Below are 13,915 nucleotides of genomic sequence, written 5' to 3'. Positions count from 1 at the left end.
TCCGGGTCGGCGGACCAAATGTTGCGGCTGCTCAAGAATCTCAGCGGAACCGATATATCACAGCCTGGTTCTCGAGTTTTACGCCGGCCTGGTTTTTCACTGGGTTCGATTGACTAACGATCTCGCAGAAATAATTAGTCGCTCGGACGTATTAAAGGACTGTAACTTTAATTTTGTTGATTGAAGTTAAGAAAATCCTTAGTGATAATCTATATTCAATCTCGTGCTGAAGTTTGTAAGGCTTCAGCCAGTAGCTAGTATTGTTGCAAACTTCTCGTTAAGTAAGCTTAACTAACTTAGAACTTGCAAGATCTTAAGATCTAGCAAATCTTAGCAAAAAGACTAAAGTTGTTAAAGAATCAAATTTTAGTCTATCTGAGAGCCAACTGCTCTTGGTAACAGTTTCTAATGGTTCTAAATACAATACGGTTTCACTAATCAAACAATTGGGTTAAAGTAAATAATCAAATATTTATCATTTTAACATCATTGGCACTTGTCTCTGATTGGTTAATCAAGAAAATGTATTAGGTCATTGTTTACATAGTAAATGTCAAATTACTGCAATATTTACTTTTTTGACATAAGCATGGATGATTATTACGTGGCTCTAGATGCATCGAATGTACGGTGTTTCACCTTTAATGATCATCTAAAGTATCATAAAATAAACAACTTAAGAAATTTAACAATAAATAAAATATCGAAAAATGCCAATATTGCACCATATAAGTGCTAATAGCCACAATTGTGGGTCTGATGCAATAACGTGTGTTGGGTCCATGGATAGCTTAGAGGTAACACTAACCGTCTGCCATATTCTCGGGTTGCTCGGATTTTGCCTTCCCAAAATCGGAGGGGGTGGACAAATTTTCGGTCCCGACTTATAAAAGTTTTCAGTTTTGACCATTTTTGAGATTTGACAAATTCTAAGTTTTTTCAGTTTCAAAGGTTATTTCTTGCTGTCTGGTGGCTTTTCTAGCTGATTTGAAGTGGCGCCAACAAAAGTTCAAGTACCGGGCATCAAAAAATGGGCTTTATGGGTTTATCCCGTTTCTATTTCTGACTTTGATTTTTTTCATACTGACTCTCCTCATTTCGAATTACTTTGCTGAGCAGCTGCTGTTTAAAAGGACTTTGAGCAGAATGACAGAAGAGTGAAACTAGCCTAGAGAAGTCAAAAATATTTCACGCAAAATGCCGAAAAAGTGGCAAAATGGGTAAAGCGGAAAAAAAGTTCGACGAAGTAAAAAGACATAGCAGGACAAGTCCTGACGTACAATTCAAAGAATTTTCATTGACTAAACAGAAAACTAGACCTAGAACGGACTATGAATGGATTGGAAAAACCATTTAAAAAAAATCCGATCCAAAGAATCGAAAAAACAGTAAAAATCAAAGTGAAATTGCCGGATGTAAACAAAAAACCACTAGCGAGAAAGCGAATTTTTGTTCAAACACCGTTTTCTCACTCTACTTTAAATTTGGAGCGAAATAAATTCACGCCGCAAAACCACCCGCTTTTTCGCTCCACTTCCTGTTTCGGCGTGACCAAAATCACTACTCAAGTACTTCAAAAATCGTGAAAACGTGTGAACAGATCTTAAAAAAAGACAGCGCCCCAATATAATTCAAATTCTTTGAATTGTAAAAAAAATATAATATCTATAATAGCCGGCTGAGAAGCTGAGGCGGCTATTAAACACTAACGTGTTAATTTTGTTCTGCTCCCTGTTCATGACAACCATCTCAGCGTGGGCTACTAGATAGAAAGCCTTACTGGCATACAGCTGGTAGAATATAAAGTTGGTATCGTGGTGCTCTTGTTCCTTCACTTCAACAATTAGGTCTACAAATTCAGTCCACATTTCTGGGGTGAATTTTATCTTGATTCGATCTGTCCCTAAAACAGTTTCTGTTAACTTATTGATTATCAATTACCAGATATATGTCTCGTACCTTTTTCAGATATGTACAATTCCACTTTAAGATTCATATCATTCAATTACAAAAATCTATTCTACCGCTTGTTGTCAATTTTTCAACATACTCAAGCTTCGAAAAAGCGGCAGGGGTCGAATTTTTAAGTTTTCCATTAAGTTTGAAACTAATTAAACTACAGGCGTAAGTTTATTTTGTACCCACTGATTTACGAGTGCAACAATACAACCGTCAAATGAATACTTTTTAAAGATAGATCGGAAATCAAATCGTTCACATAAAACAGGCAGGCTTGTAAATAAAGAACATTACACTGCTGCTTTTCGACAATGGCAGCCTGAATAACTCAATACGTCGAGAAGCAGTCATCTAATGCTAAAGGCGTTGATAACCAAATTTAATCTAACCATGGAAAGGCTGTTGTGAATAGAGAGCATACAAAAGATATAGGGCACCAACTCGAACTTGAAATTGAAACTTGGACTGTAGAAAACTCCTCGTTATAGAGTATGCTGAATCCAGGAAAGCAGGCAACTCTTCGTCATCAAGCAGGAAGAACACCAGCGAAAAATTCATTTCCTTATAAATTCGTGCAAAGTCTTCAAACCTAACCGAATCCGTGTCGATGAAATTTGAGAGGAGTGTTTCCACATCACTCCTGAATCCAGTCGACTCCTGCATGTAATCCAAAAACCAAACTAAATCTGAAAGCCCCAAAAATAGGCAAGCGCATTTTTGAAGGACCATTGGTGACCTACATTAAATTGACAAATTTGTGCTCCTAAATCGAAAACGAATAGTCATCTGGCACGACGTGATCAACAATAGCATCACCCCCCACAGAAGTAACAACAATCGACCCCTCTCCCCCGAGCAACTGGTCGAAATCCTCAAGAAGCTCAACTCAAACGGGCAGATTGAGGCCATAGTCTACACCCGCCGAGCTGGTACCCCTGACTTATCCATCGACCTCCGACAAACCGGCATCCTCATTCTAGAAGCTACCAAAAACCTGAGCTCAAGAAGAAAACAGGCAAATTTTGAATATCTTTACCAGTTAACCCAGGTACACCCCGAAACCCACATCGATCTCAAGTTGGTCACCACTATTCTCTTAAACTGTCGAAATCTTCGAAAGCTGATCAAGAAGAAGCGATCGAAGAAGCCGGCAAAGAAGAAACCGAACAAACGCCAAAAGGACAGAAAGAAGAAGCGGGAAAGCAAGAAAGCAGAACAGCAAGAGTAAACAGAGTAAGTCACTGTTTTTCTGATTTTTTCTTTTCTTTTTTCTGGTTAGTGAACCTGGAGGTCTTGTTATCTCAGGATCGCAATCAGAAATTAGTAAGGAAACCTCAGTAATAGTACTTACGTTCCCCTAAATCACACTTCCTGTGAACCCGGAGACATTTATTGTCTTAGGATCGCGGAATTGTGTAATTTCCTCGTAGTTTCCTATCAAATCCTGTGAATCCAGGATCAATTAGCTTGCTTTGGGATCGCGGATCTGTGTTGGAAAGTCACCCCCTCGGTTGAGGTATAAACCCGTCAGTGAATCCGGAGGTTTCAATTGTTACCTCGGAATTGCGACTGGTTTATAAAGCAACCGAGATGACTCGATCAAAACCTGAAAGCACCTGCAAAACGTGCTCCCTCCCCATCAGTAACAAAAGTGCAGTGTTCAACTGTGTCTCGTGTGGCGACTCCATGCACCTGACCCCGAAATGCAGTGGAATGAGTGAAAAAGCCATATATGGACTACAGGAAATCCGACAAAATGTTTTGCTCATATGTAACGACTGTGTGCAGAACAACCAACGAGACCGAGTTCTAGACAACTTGGCATCCAGCAGAGAATCCCCGGACGTGGCGGAAATAGCAAAGAGCTTCGATGAAGTCAAATCTGAGATATCCAAAATCCGAGCGGAAATCAAGTCCCCTCCGCCCGAGCCGACAAAACCAGCCGTGCGTCAACCAGCACAGCCGATCATCCGAGAAAAGCCAACATTCGATGGGGTACGCTTCCGAGGGATTCCCGAATCCTCCGGAAAAACCGCCAGAGAGCGTTATGATGAAGATGTTCTGAAAGTAAAGGAAATCCTCGCCCACATGGATATCGACTGCCCAATGGATGATGTAAAACGCGTTGGAACCTACGAAAAAGAGAAAACGAGAACTATAATTGCAAAATTCTCCAGTGAACATCATCGGCGACTTGTCCTGCTGTCCGCCCACAAACTTGCAACCTACGATAAACCAATTTTCGTGAGCCGAGAACTCAGTCCGGACGAGAAAAAGCTTGAAAATGCTCTGTTGATCAAGCGCAGATACCTCATAGATGTCGAGAAAATAGCCCTAAAAGACTTGCGAATTCGCAATCTGAAACTGCAGAAAAAAGAAAACAAGAAATGGATTGACGTTGATGTCACTCCTACTGGCAGCAGCTCACCTCCGGAACAAAATTGACTACAAAATAAAAACAAACTCCAAATACTCAGTTTCAATGTGCGAAGTCTGCTTGACTTCCAAAGGCGACAAATCTTTGCCAATGAAATAGCAAAGAGGAACTACGATGTACTCTGTCTCACGGAAACCTGGTTAACAAGCGATGTACTTGACAATGCACTCTTCCTTACTGGATACACAATCCACAGAACTGACCGACCTACTGAAAACCATAACTCAAAACACGGAGGAGTTCTCATTGCGGTGAAAGACATTCCTCACTACAGACTGAAAAACACAACGCACTCGGAAAGTGTATCGATTGCGTTACAAACTCCAACTGAATCACTTGTAATTTGCTGCATGTACAACCCTCCTAAATCTAGCCCTTACAGGGCACCAGCCAGTCAAATCCACGAAACCCTGGAAGAAATCGAAAAACAGATGAAACAACGGGATAGTTACACCTTAATTGTCAGCGGCGATCTCAACCTCCCTGGAGCTGATTGGAACAGCATGCTCTCAGATGATGACTACGAACTTTCGCTTCTCAACAACTTTGAAACCCACCAACTTCAGCAAATTCTGCCTTGCAAACGAAATCAATCACTGGATGTATGCCTCACCCAATCTCCTGACAGCATTGAACTTGCCGAAGTCGACAAAAACCTAACACGGGAATACTCAATCAACGGAAAGAGATGCTCCGACCATCAAGCATTCCGGACAACCATTTCCATCGACATATCAGCTACGAAACCAGCCCCCAAAGTGAAACATGCATATCACAAGGTGGACTGGAAAGAATTTAACAGCCACATCAGAGACCATCCCTTTTCACCCTACTGCTTCAGCAACGTCGATGAACTTGTTGACCAATGGTACCTATGGATCGAAAAGATAATTGAGATACTAATCCCCCGTGTCACCCAGCACCGAGCAAACCTTCCCCCATGGATTTCCTCTGCCACATCACACGAACTCAAGATCCTCGGAACGATGAAAAGAAAATACGAGAGAGCACCGACCCTCAACCTCCTGATAAAGATAAAACGACGCGAAAAACTCCTCAATGAGCAAATCCTGACAGATCAGGCAGTCTACGAAGACAAACTCTTCAAAAGCCGCCGAATGTCTGATCTACAGAAATACCTGAAATCCCTACGCAAATCAAAACACTTCCCTGATGAAATGTACTACAATGTTGTGCAAAATGGACAAGAAACAAAGAAAACAGCCACAACCGATAGTGAAAAGTGCAATCTCTTCAACGACTTCTTCTCCGACGTTTTCACCAAAGATGGTAAAATCAACGAACCCTCAGTCTACCCAAAACAGAGACTCAACTACCTCAGAATTTCTGAAGAAGAAATCGAAAGACAACTGTTGGGCCTCCAGGCAAACAAAGCTTGCGGCCCAGACAACATCGGAAATATAATCTTAAAAAACGCCCCAGCTTTGGCAAAATCTCTCAAACTTATCTTCCAAACCTGCCTTAATAAAGGAAAATTCCCAGAGAGCTGGAAAACAAGTGAGATCACCCCGATCTACAAAGAAAACGACAAAGCAGACATCACACAGTATCGACCAATAAGTCTATTGAAGAACGTCTCAAAAGTCTTCGAGAAAGTCATCTTCGAACGGCTTTACCCACCAATAGAAAGAACCCTCTCTGACTCCCAACACGGTTTCAGAAAGAAACGATCAGCAGTACTTCAACTCATCCTCTTCACAGACGAACTATACCAGCAACTTGAATCGAAAAAATGCAATGACATTCGAACTCTGTATGTTGACTTCAGAAAAGCCTTTGACAAAGTAGCGCACAAAAGACTCATCCAGAAGCTCGAGAACATTGGCCTCGGAGGAAAGCTACTCCAACTACTCGAAAGCTATCTCACAAACCGAACGCAACGCGTCAAAATTGGAACAAGCAAATCAAAGACCAGAAATGTAACCAGCGGAGTACCTCAGGGATCAATTTTGGGGCCTCTGATGTTCATCATCTACATTGACGATCTCCCCGAAGAAATCTCAGACATCCCGGCCTTCGGATACGCGGATGATTTCAAAGCAATTACCCACGGTGAACACGAATGCGAGACCACTCTCGGGGAAATACAGAAATGGAGCAAAGCAAACCATATGGACCTAAATGTTAGCAAAAGTAAAACTCTCCTCATCAGAGGGGATCTAGCCCAGCGTGACGAAGCAGGTCTTGAAACCGTTGCCACCCAAAAAGATCTCGGAGTCGTAATGTCTCGAAATCTCTCTTGGAGCGCAAACTGCCAACTTAGAACAACCAAAGCGTGGAAAGCCTTCTACACACTCAAACGAAATGTTTCGAGCAGAACCTCAATGGAAACGAAACTGAACGCTTACATAGGATACGTAGTGCCCGTACTCACTTACGCCTCCCAAGTCTGGTACCCTTCGAAGACTGACATGAAATCAATCGAGAAGATCCAGCAAAAGGCAACAAAGTGGATATGCGGTGGAAACGACGAATACCATCAAAGACTCAAAACGCTGAAAATACTCCCACTCTCCATGTACATGGAAATGCACGATGTCCTCTATCTCCTCTCAATCCTAGAAGGCAATTACTACGTCCCCGAAGACAAACTGCCAAAGCGAAAAGAAAACGAAACAAGACAAAAGCAGGAATTTGAACTCCCCAAACACCGACTACATAAATCAGACGAAAATTTTTTCTTCAGAGCCACAAAGCTATTCAACATCATCAGTAGGACAACGGAGAAGCCAATGACGAAGAAACTTCTGACAGAGATGTACCAAAACTATTTCCACAGAAGCTACAACGAACACGACAGCTGCACCTGGAGACTTCTATGCAACTGTGGAATCTGCAATCCAATGAAAAAACTCGTGCCAAACGAAAACTGAAGGGTTCCACACCCGAGGGCTCCGACCCTAAAGACTCTCCTACTACTACTACTACTACTACTACTACTACTGAACCCCCAAAAATTAAAAATAGCCTTTGTGAAACACAAAAATAAGTCACAATAGAAAAATCACGCTCAATCAAAACCGTTAAAAACCTCTTAGCCTAGTTTTGACGCATCGGGAAAAAAACAAAAAAAACATTCCTTACACAGGGTGAATATTACGCATATCGCAGGTTTTCTGAGCAAAAGCCCATTTCTGAGTTCGAGTATTCTGGTCTGTAGGTTTGTTGCCTCTGTCGACCAGCTCCTCCGTGTTGTCCCTTACCCTAGGACAATTCGCGGAACATCCTGTGTTGCCAGTGTCTGTCAAGTCGTGTCTTGAAGATATCCAAGCTTTCACTTGACATGACGTGTTCTGGTAACTCGTTCCAATCTTTCGGTCCATCAACTGAGAAAAACTTTTTCCTCAGCTCCAGTCGTGCTCTTCTGATGGAAAGTTGCTGCCCATGTTTCCTCGAGTTTCGATCGATAAACTGAATTAGATTTCCCGTAACAGATTCGCCGTACATTCCATTGATGATTTTGAAGATTTCTATCATCCGGCCTCTTTGTCTTCTGTATTCTGTGGTTGGTAGCTTGAGTTCCCTGAGCCGCTCTTCATAACTTAAACCTCGCAGGGATACAACTAGCCTTGTGGCTCTTCTTTGAACATTTTCTATACTGGTCTTATGCTTTTTAAGATTTGGATACCAGATTTGGTTCGCGTACTCTAGGTGGGGTCTGATTAATGCTTTGTACAGTTGTAGAAATACTTGTTTGCTGATGTTAATAAAACTTCTGCGGATTAGGGCAAGAATAGAGTTCGCTTTCTTCAACTTCATACAGATGTGCTCTTCGAAACTAAGTTTGCTGTCGGTCATTATTCCAAGGTCTTTCTCTTTGTACACACTCTTAAGATTTTGGTCTTTGTTAAGATTGTACGTTCTCTCTGATGTGGTCTTCTTCTTTGATGTCAATGTCATCTTTACACATTTCTCTGCGTTGAACTCAAGGAGGCTCGTCTTCGACCATGTTCGGAGTTCTTCTAGGTCTTTCTGGAGGATTAGTTGATCTTCTACTGTTGAGATCTCTCTGTAGAGCTTAGCGTCGTCTGCGGACAGTAGGAGTGGGAACTGAACCACGTCTGTCATTGAGTTGATGTAGATGATGAACAAGACTGGTCCTAGTACCGATCCTTGCGGTATTCCGCTCAGTACTGGTTCCCATCTTGAAGGAATTTCGTTTACCATCACTCTTTGCTCTGTTCCATTGAGGAAGCTTCGGATCCAGTCGTGGGTTTTACCTCCAATTCCAAGTTGATGTAGTACTCTGAAGAGTCTCTGGTGAGGGACTGTGTCGAAGGCTTTTTTGAAGTCAAGGTAGATAATATCCACTTCGTTATTCTTATCAAGCGCTTCTGTCCAATCGTCCATTGCTCTTAAGATCTGCAGTGTTGTCGACCTTCCAGTCATGAACCCATACTGTTTCTGACTAATCAGGTCGTTTGTCAGAATATGGTTCATGAGGTGTTTTCTTACAAACTTCTCCATAACTTTGCAGCATACGGATGTCAGGCTAACCGGTCTGTAGTTAGCTGCGTCTTTCTTTGGTCCTTTTTTGTAGATCGCTGAGATGTTGGCCCTTCTCCAGTCGTCCGGGACTGTACATGTTCTCCAAGATTCGTTGAAAATTTCTGTGAGATATTCAGCTATTTTTTCTCTTGCTTCCAGCAGAACTCTAGCGTGGATTCCGTCATATCCTGGTGATTTCGTGTCGTCTAATTTTTTTAGTTGCTCTAAGACTTCACTTGTTGATATATTGATGTTGTCGTCGATTTGGTCTCGGTTTGTGACTGCAATGTCCCAGTCTGGTTCTTCTTCGTGGACAAACACAGATGCGAAGAACTTGGATAACGTTTCTGCTTTCTCATAGTCACAGCTTGTCGTGTTTCCATCCTCCCTCTCAAGGTCGGGGATGGTTTCCCTTGTTTTCGTTTTCTGGTTGACGAAAGACCAAAAGGCTTTCGGGTTGCTCTTGCACACCGCTGCCACAGTTTGTTCTTTTTCATGTTGGCGTTTTCTAGTTAGCTTCCTGACCATGTTCCGTCTTCGTGCGTACTCTCGATATGACCAGTCCGAGTTCTCCTTGATGAACTGCTTCCATGTCTTCTTCTTTTGTTTGATGGCTTCTCTAGTTGCGGAGTCAAGTGGTAATCTACTTTTTTCTCCTCTTGTTATTTTTGTCAATGGAACGTGGTTCTCCACTGCGGTCTGGATCGTGTCCCGGAAGAGCTCCCATTTCTCGTTTACATTTTGGGTGACTGTGGAGTTGGTGTCTAATTTAGATTTCAGGTACTTTCTGATGGCTCTGAAATTGGTTTTCCTGTAGTTTCGGCGATACTTGATGTCAGTTCCTACAGTTAGAGCAAACGATGTTTTGGTCATTACATGATCGCCTTTTCCTAAGGGTGCACAATGGTCTATTCTCTTTGGTTCCAGGGAACTATGCGTCAGCATTAGATCTAGCAAAGATGGTCGGTTGTTTCTGGCACTTCGAGTTGGCGTCTTCACATGTTGTTCCATGAAAGAGTCCTTCACGGCTTCCAGGAATCTCCATTCGTTGCTCTCTGCTTCACCAGTTGCACGTGCCACTTCCCAATCAATATCTGGATAATTGAAGTCGCCTACCACTATGAATTTTTTCCTTGATCTTCCGATATTTTTCAGATACTCGTTGATTTTCGCGTTGTTTTCGTCGCAGGATCTCGGGCTACGATACATGTTTACTAATGTTAAAGTGCTGCCGGCTAATTTGATCTCAAGTTGTTGGATCTCGGTAATGGATTCCGCACTTATCAAGTTATATTTTAGGTCGTCTCGGATGTAGGTCAGAAGTCCTCGTCCATTTTCCTTTGGGTTCATATTGGTACCCTCCAGTGAATAGTTGTCAATTTTGTGCCATAATGGGTCCCATGGTAGAGTTGAGTTCTTTGGTTTTGCCTCTGATAACAGGATAATGTCCGGTTTGACAGTTGATCCCTCAATTTGTATCCTAAGGTCTGATGTCTTCTGGGCACTTAGTGTGTCCACGTTGCTGAACCAGAGTTCGAGGTTCCGTCTGTATGTTTTTTTCTGGCTCTGACTCTTATTATGGTTTTCCCTCGGACGAGGTGCTTGTAGTCTCCTGTTTCGTTTGCTGTCAGGTTTTTTGCCCTCTGTACTAGTTCTCGGACAATTTCTCGATCCTTCATACTTCGGTCTGGAGAAACTCTCAGGTTGACGAGTCGTTTTTCCTTCCCCTTCAGTTTAGTCAAATTCTGTAGAACTTTTGCAACCTCTTCCTCTGTCTCGAATGTTACCATCAGTGGTCTATCTTTTGCATTTGGGTCATCTTGGGTGGGTTTCTTACCAAGTCTCTTGCCTTTTTTGGCTCGTAAGTCTGGTAGTTCAATCTCGCACAGTAATGAGTCAACTAGTTCGTCGTCTTCTTTGAGTCTCTCTTCTTCTCCCTGTTGGTTTTCTTCCGGTGCTCTGTGAATTACAATGTTCTTCCTTCGTCTACTTTCTTCCTCCTGTTCTCTTTTCTGTTCGGCAGATGCTTCTAGGATTATTTCTTTTCTAGGTTTCACCGGTTGCTGAGGAACAGGGACCCAAATTTGGGCCGTAGATCCGCTCGATTGGGGGACCTCTCTGCTCTTCTGTCCGTTCATGAAGCAATAGAAGTCATTCATCAGCGCTTTGACCGAGTTCATCGTGGTGTTTAGGTCGCTACGTAGTTCTTCGACATCATTCCCTGGATGTGTTGCCTCTTTTATGGTTGTCCTGGCGAAGTCGATACATGCATCACAACACCAGATAACTTCTGGTTTCTGGTCTGGTCATGTATTCATAGGCTGCGCTTGGCATGTTGATACATTTGATACAGTAGTGTTTGCTACAGCGGTCGCATTCAATTATCTTGTCATTGGGGTCTATAAACACTTTCTTGCATTTCTCGCAATTCCAGCCATCTCTTTCCTCTCCACTGGTAGAAGTTAATTGTTTCGTCCGTTTGGGTGGCATTTTCACCTTGTCAGGGGCGAGTATACCACCACCTAGGCCGCACCGGAACAGAAGTTCCAGGAAGCTACCAGAGCAGAGGTATACACGCGCTAGTGACTACTTGGAGTATACCACCACCTAGGCCGCACCGGAACAGAAGTTCCAGGAAGCTACCAGAGCAGTGGTATACACGCGCTAGCGACTACTTGGTGCCGGTACTCTTGTTTCTCTTCTTCTTGTTCTTGTTCTTTGAAGGTCGTTTCCTTTTTGTTTTTCTTTCGCTTCTCTTCTGAGATGGGCGCTTCCGTCCGGAGGACCTGTTCCGAAGAACGATGCTCTTCAGGTTATTTCTTCTCTGGAGCACTCTTGTAAGAAGCCCTAACTCTATCGCAGAGTCCGGATGAACCAATGAAAGCTGTTTCCGATACCACCCTGATCGTTGGCGTCTCTTTGATAGTAACTTCTTTCCTGTGTCGATCACCAGGATGTCAAGCTTTCTTAATTCCTCTAATATGTTTTGGATCCTAGTCGTTGACAGTACACTATAGCCGAGATCCGATCACTGAAACGTCGCAGTAGTTCAACGAGGCTGGAGACGGGTAGGGCACTGTAATTGTTCGAGATGTGCCTGGTGATGGAGTTGCTGATCACTCCGTGCCAAAGTATCAAGTTCTTTTTGTTCTTTAATGGTCCACGGGTGAGTAGGAGCTCGAGATTCGTCCGTTTATTCTTGGCGTTGGGGTTCAGGCTCAGTCCTTTTCTGGCGAAAAGTGTAGGCTGTACTTGACTTCTGAGTGCCTCGGGAGCAACTTTGATAGCGTTGGCTAGGCAGCTAGCGCCGATGATAAACACCATAAATGTTGTTCTGGGGAATATCTTCACCCACTAATCTAGAGGCAGTGGGACTTAATTAATCAACTTAATTTTCGTGGAATGTTCAGTCCTCTAGATCAAACTCCTGAAAATACACGATTTGATAAAGGGAAAGGGGTCAATATTTAATAAGTTTATCACAACAATTAGGCTAGTTTCTATGATGAAAACGTATTTTGTCAGGGGATGAACCTTTAAACAGAGTGATTAACTTTTTCTCGGGGAGCCCCTACGCTTATCGCAGGATTTTCAGGCAAAAGCCATTTTCTGAGAATTTGGTTACTATGATACAGAGGCAACCTTACTCAAAACTTTGCAAGCAAATTGAAGAAACTATGTGCATTGCCCGTGGTATTTATAACGCGAAAATTAGGATCATGCCTCCCCACCTTCAAAGCATCTTTCGATAGAACTGAAATCCCACGTGGTATAAGAGATAAAAAGTAATGGATGCGGATCAATCTATGTTGGGTAAACACGCCGGCATTTCACCACTGGGATATCAGAACATCAAAAGAGTGGGTTAACAACTTGTTGAATGTAGTGGCTCCACGAAAGACATTGAATGGAAAATTGTGGATGCCTGTCGCACAGTAGAGAAGCTAATGACTATCGAAGCTATATACATCAGCAAGCTGAAACCGGCACTAAACACACGCGACAAATATAGGGGGCGGGAACTCACGCTAAAATATTAAATTAAATCACAATTTTGGTTTCGATAAGGATACATAGGACCAAAAACATTTTGTGCATGACAAAACAAAAATTGAAAAACCTTCAAGAGGGATACTTAGGGTTAGGGCAAATTTGGAATAACATAAGAAATACAAAAACATGGCTAAAATTGAAAAATCCGGAATAGGAAAGTTTTCAAAGAAATTGATAACAGATGTAACTATGAGTTGTAATTAGGCTAAAAATTTTATTTAGGAAAAAAATTTCGATTGAATTATTTAGAGTAGTTCCTAGAAATGTTTGAAATGTGGTGTCAGAAAAATCATATTACATATTCATTTCATCCTTCGATATTTTGTGAAACAACCTTAAATGGACGATGGACGTAAAGTTCGAAAACTTTTCTTTCAAATATCGGAAGTAATTTTTATTTGACAAATTGGTTTGTTTAACACTACAATTTCGTCAGGGGATGAATCGTTAACGAGAGTGATTAATTTTTGAAAAGAACATTGGCAGTCACCAATGTTCATATCAAAAGCAACAATAACTGGTACTGTCAGAAAGACAGACTGGCAATGGGTGCATCCCTAGCAGTTGTCTTAGCTGACATTTGGATGAAATCCCTGGAAGAAATATTGAGTGACGAAAATCAAACATAGAGAGTGAGAAATAAAGATCCGAAAAAAAAAATTGTCCAGATTGCCATCGAAAGATTGCTTGGAGCAACATAGCTATCGAGTGTAAAAAATGCGAAAACTGGTACTATATCAAATTATCAAATTCCAAAATATAGACAAAGATCGGTACGAAAAAGTAGGAATTATCGATTGGTTATGTCTGAACTGCAAAAATATGCCAGTAGGTGACTTTGGCAGAAAACATAAAATTTTTGAAAGATATGTAGATAACCCTTCTTGTACCGCAAAAGATGACCCCTCTGAACTGCTACAAGAGGTCAACGATTTGCATCCGAATGTGAAATTCACA

The 13,915-nt window shown here is 42.1% G+C and overlaps 3 protein-coding genes across 3 annotated transcripts in view; 1 reads left to right on the top strand and 2 right to left on the bottom strand.

The window, feature by feature from the left end:
• LOC142356414 (uncharacterized) overlaps positions 1 to 12,389 on the bottom strand; it is a 47,731-nt gene extending 35,342 nt beyond the window's left edge. Inside the window, exons 1-3 of the mRNA XM_075408363.1 lie at positions 12,371 to 12,389; positions 2,349 to 2,647; positions 1,711 to 1,903 (exon numbers count right to left, since the gene is read on the bottom strand). Coding sequence (XP_075264478.1) covers positions 1,711 to 1,903; positions 2,349 to 2,622 — 467 coding nt within the window. The 5' untranslated portion in view covers positions 2,623 to 2,647; positions 12,371 to 12,389. The remainder of the gene's footprint in view (positions 1 to 1,710; positions 1,904 to 2,348; positions 2,648 to 12,370) is intronic.
• On the top strand, positions 4,747 to 7,290 carry LOC142344341 (uncharacterized). Its single transcript, XM_075395932.1, has one exon. It carries the CDS (start codon positions 4,747 to 4,749, stop codon positions 7,288 to 7,290), a length of 2,544 nt encoding a protein of 847 aa, XP_075252047.1.
• LOC142344331 (uncharacterized) lies at positions 7,622 to 11,085 on the bottom strand. Its single transcript, XM_075395922.1, has 2 exons — positions 10,508 to 11,085; positions 7,622 to 10,427 (listed from the first exon to the last, which is right to left on the bottom strand). Exons 1-2 carry the CDS (start codon positions 11,083 to 11,085, stop codon positions 7,622 to 7,624), a joined length of 3,384 nt encoding a protein of 1,127 aa, XP_075252037.1.
• Positions 12,390 to 13,915: the final 1,526 nt, after the last annotated feature.

This window comes from Convolutriloba macropyga, chromosome 1 (assembly GCF_964194025.1).
Source record: "Convolutriloba macropyga chromosome 1, txConMacr16.3, whole genome shotgun sequence".
NCBI classification, from domain to species: Eukaryota; Metazoa; Xenacoelomorpha; order Acoela; family Convolutidae; genus Convolutriloba; species Convolutriloba macropyga.
The sequence above is the reverse complement of the archived record's forward strand: the minus strand, read 5'-3'. Positions and strand labels throughout refer to the sequence as shown.

Excerpts from the sequence above, each read along its gene's own strand:
- LOC142344341 (XM_075395932.1), top strand. The coding sequence starts at position 4,747 with ATGTACAACCCTCCTAAATCTAGCCCTTACAGGGCACCAGCCAGTCAA.
- LOC142344331 (XM_075395922.1), bottom strand. The coding sequence starts at position 11,085 with ATGAACTCGGTCAAAGCGCTGATGAATGACTTCTATTGCTTCATGAAC. Across the intron at positions 10,428-10,507 it reads AACGAAACAGGAGACTACAA|CAACGTGGACACACTAAGTG; the intron begins GCACCTCGTCCG and ends ACTCTGGTTCAG.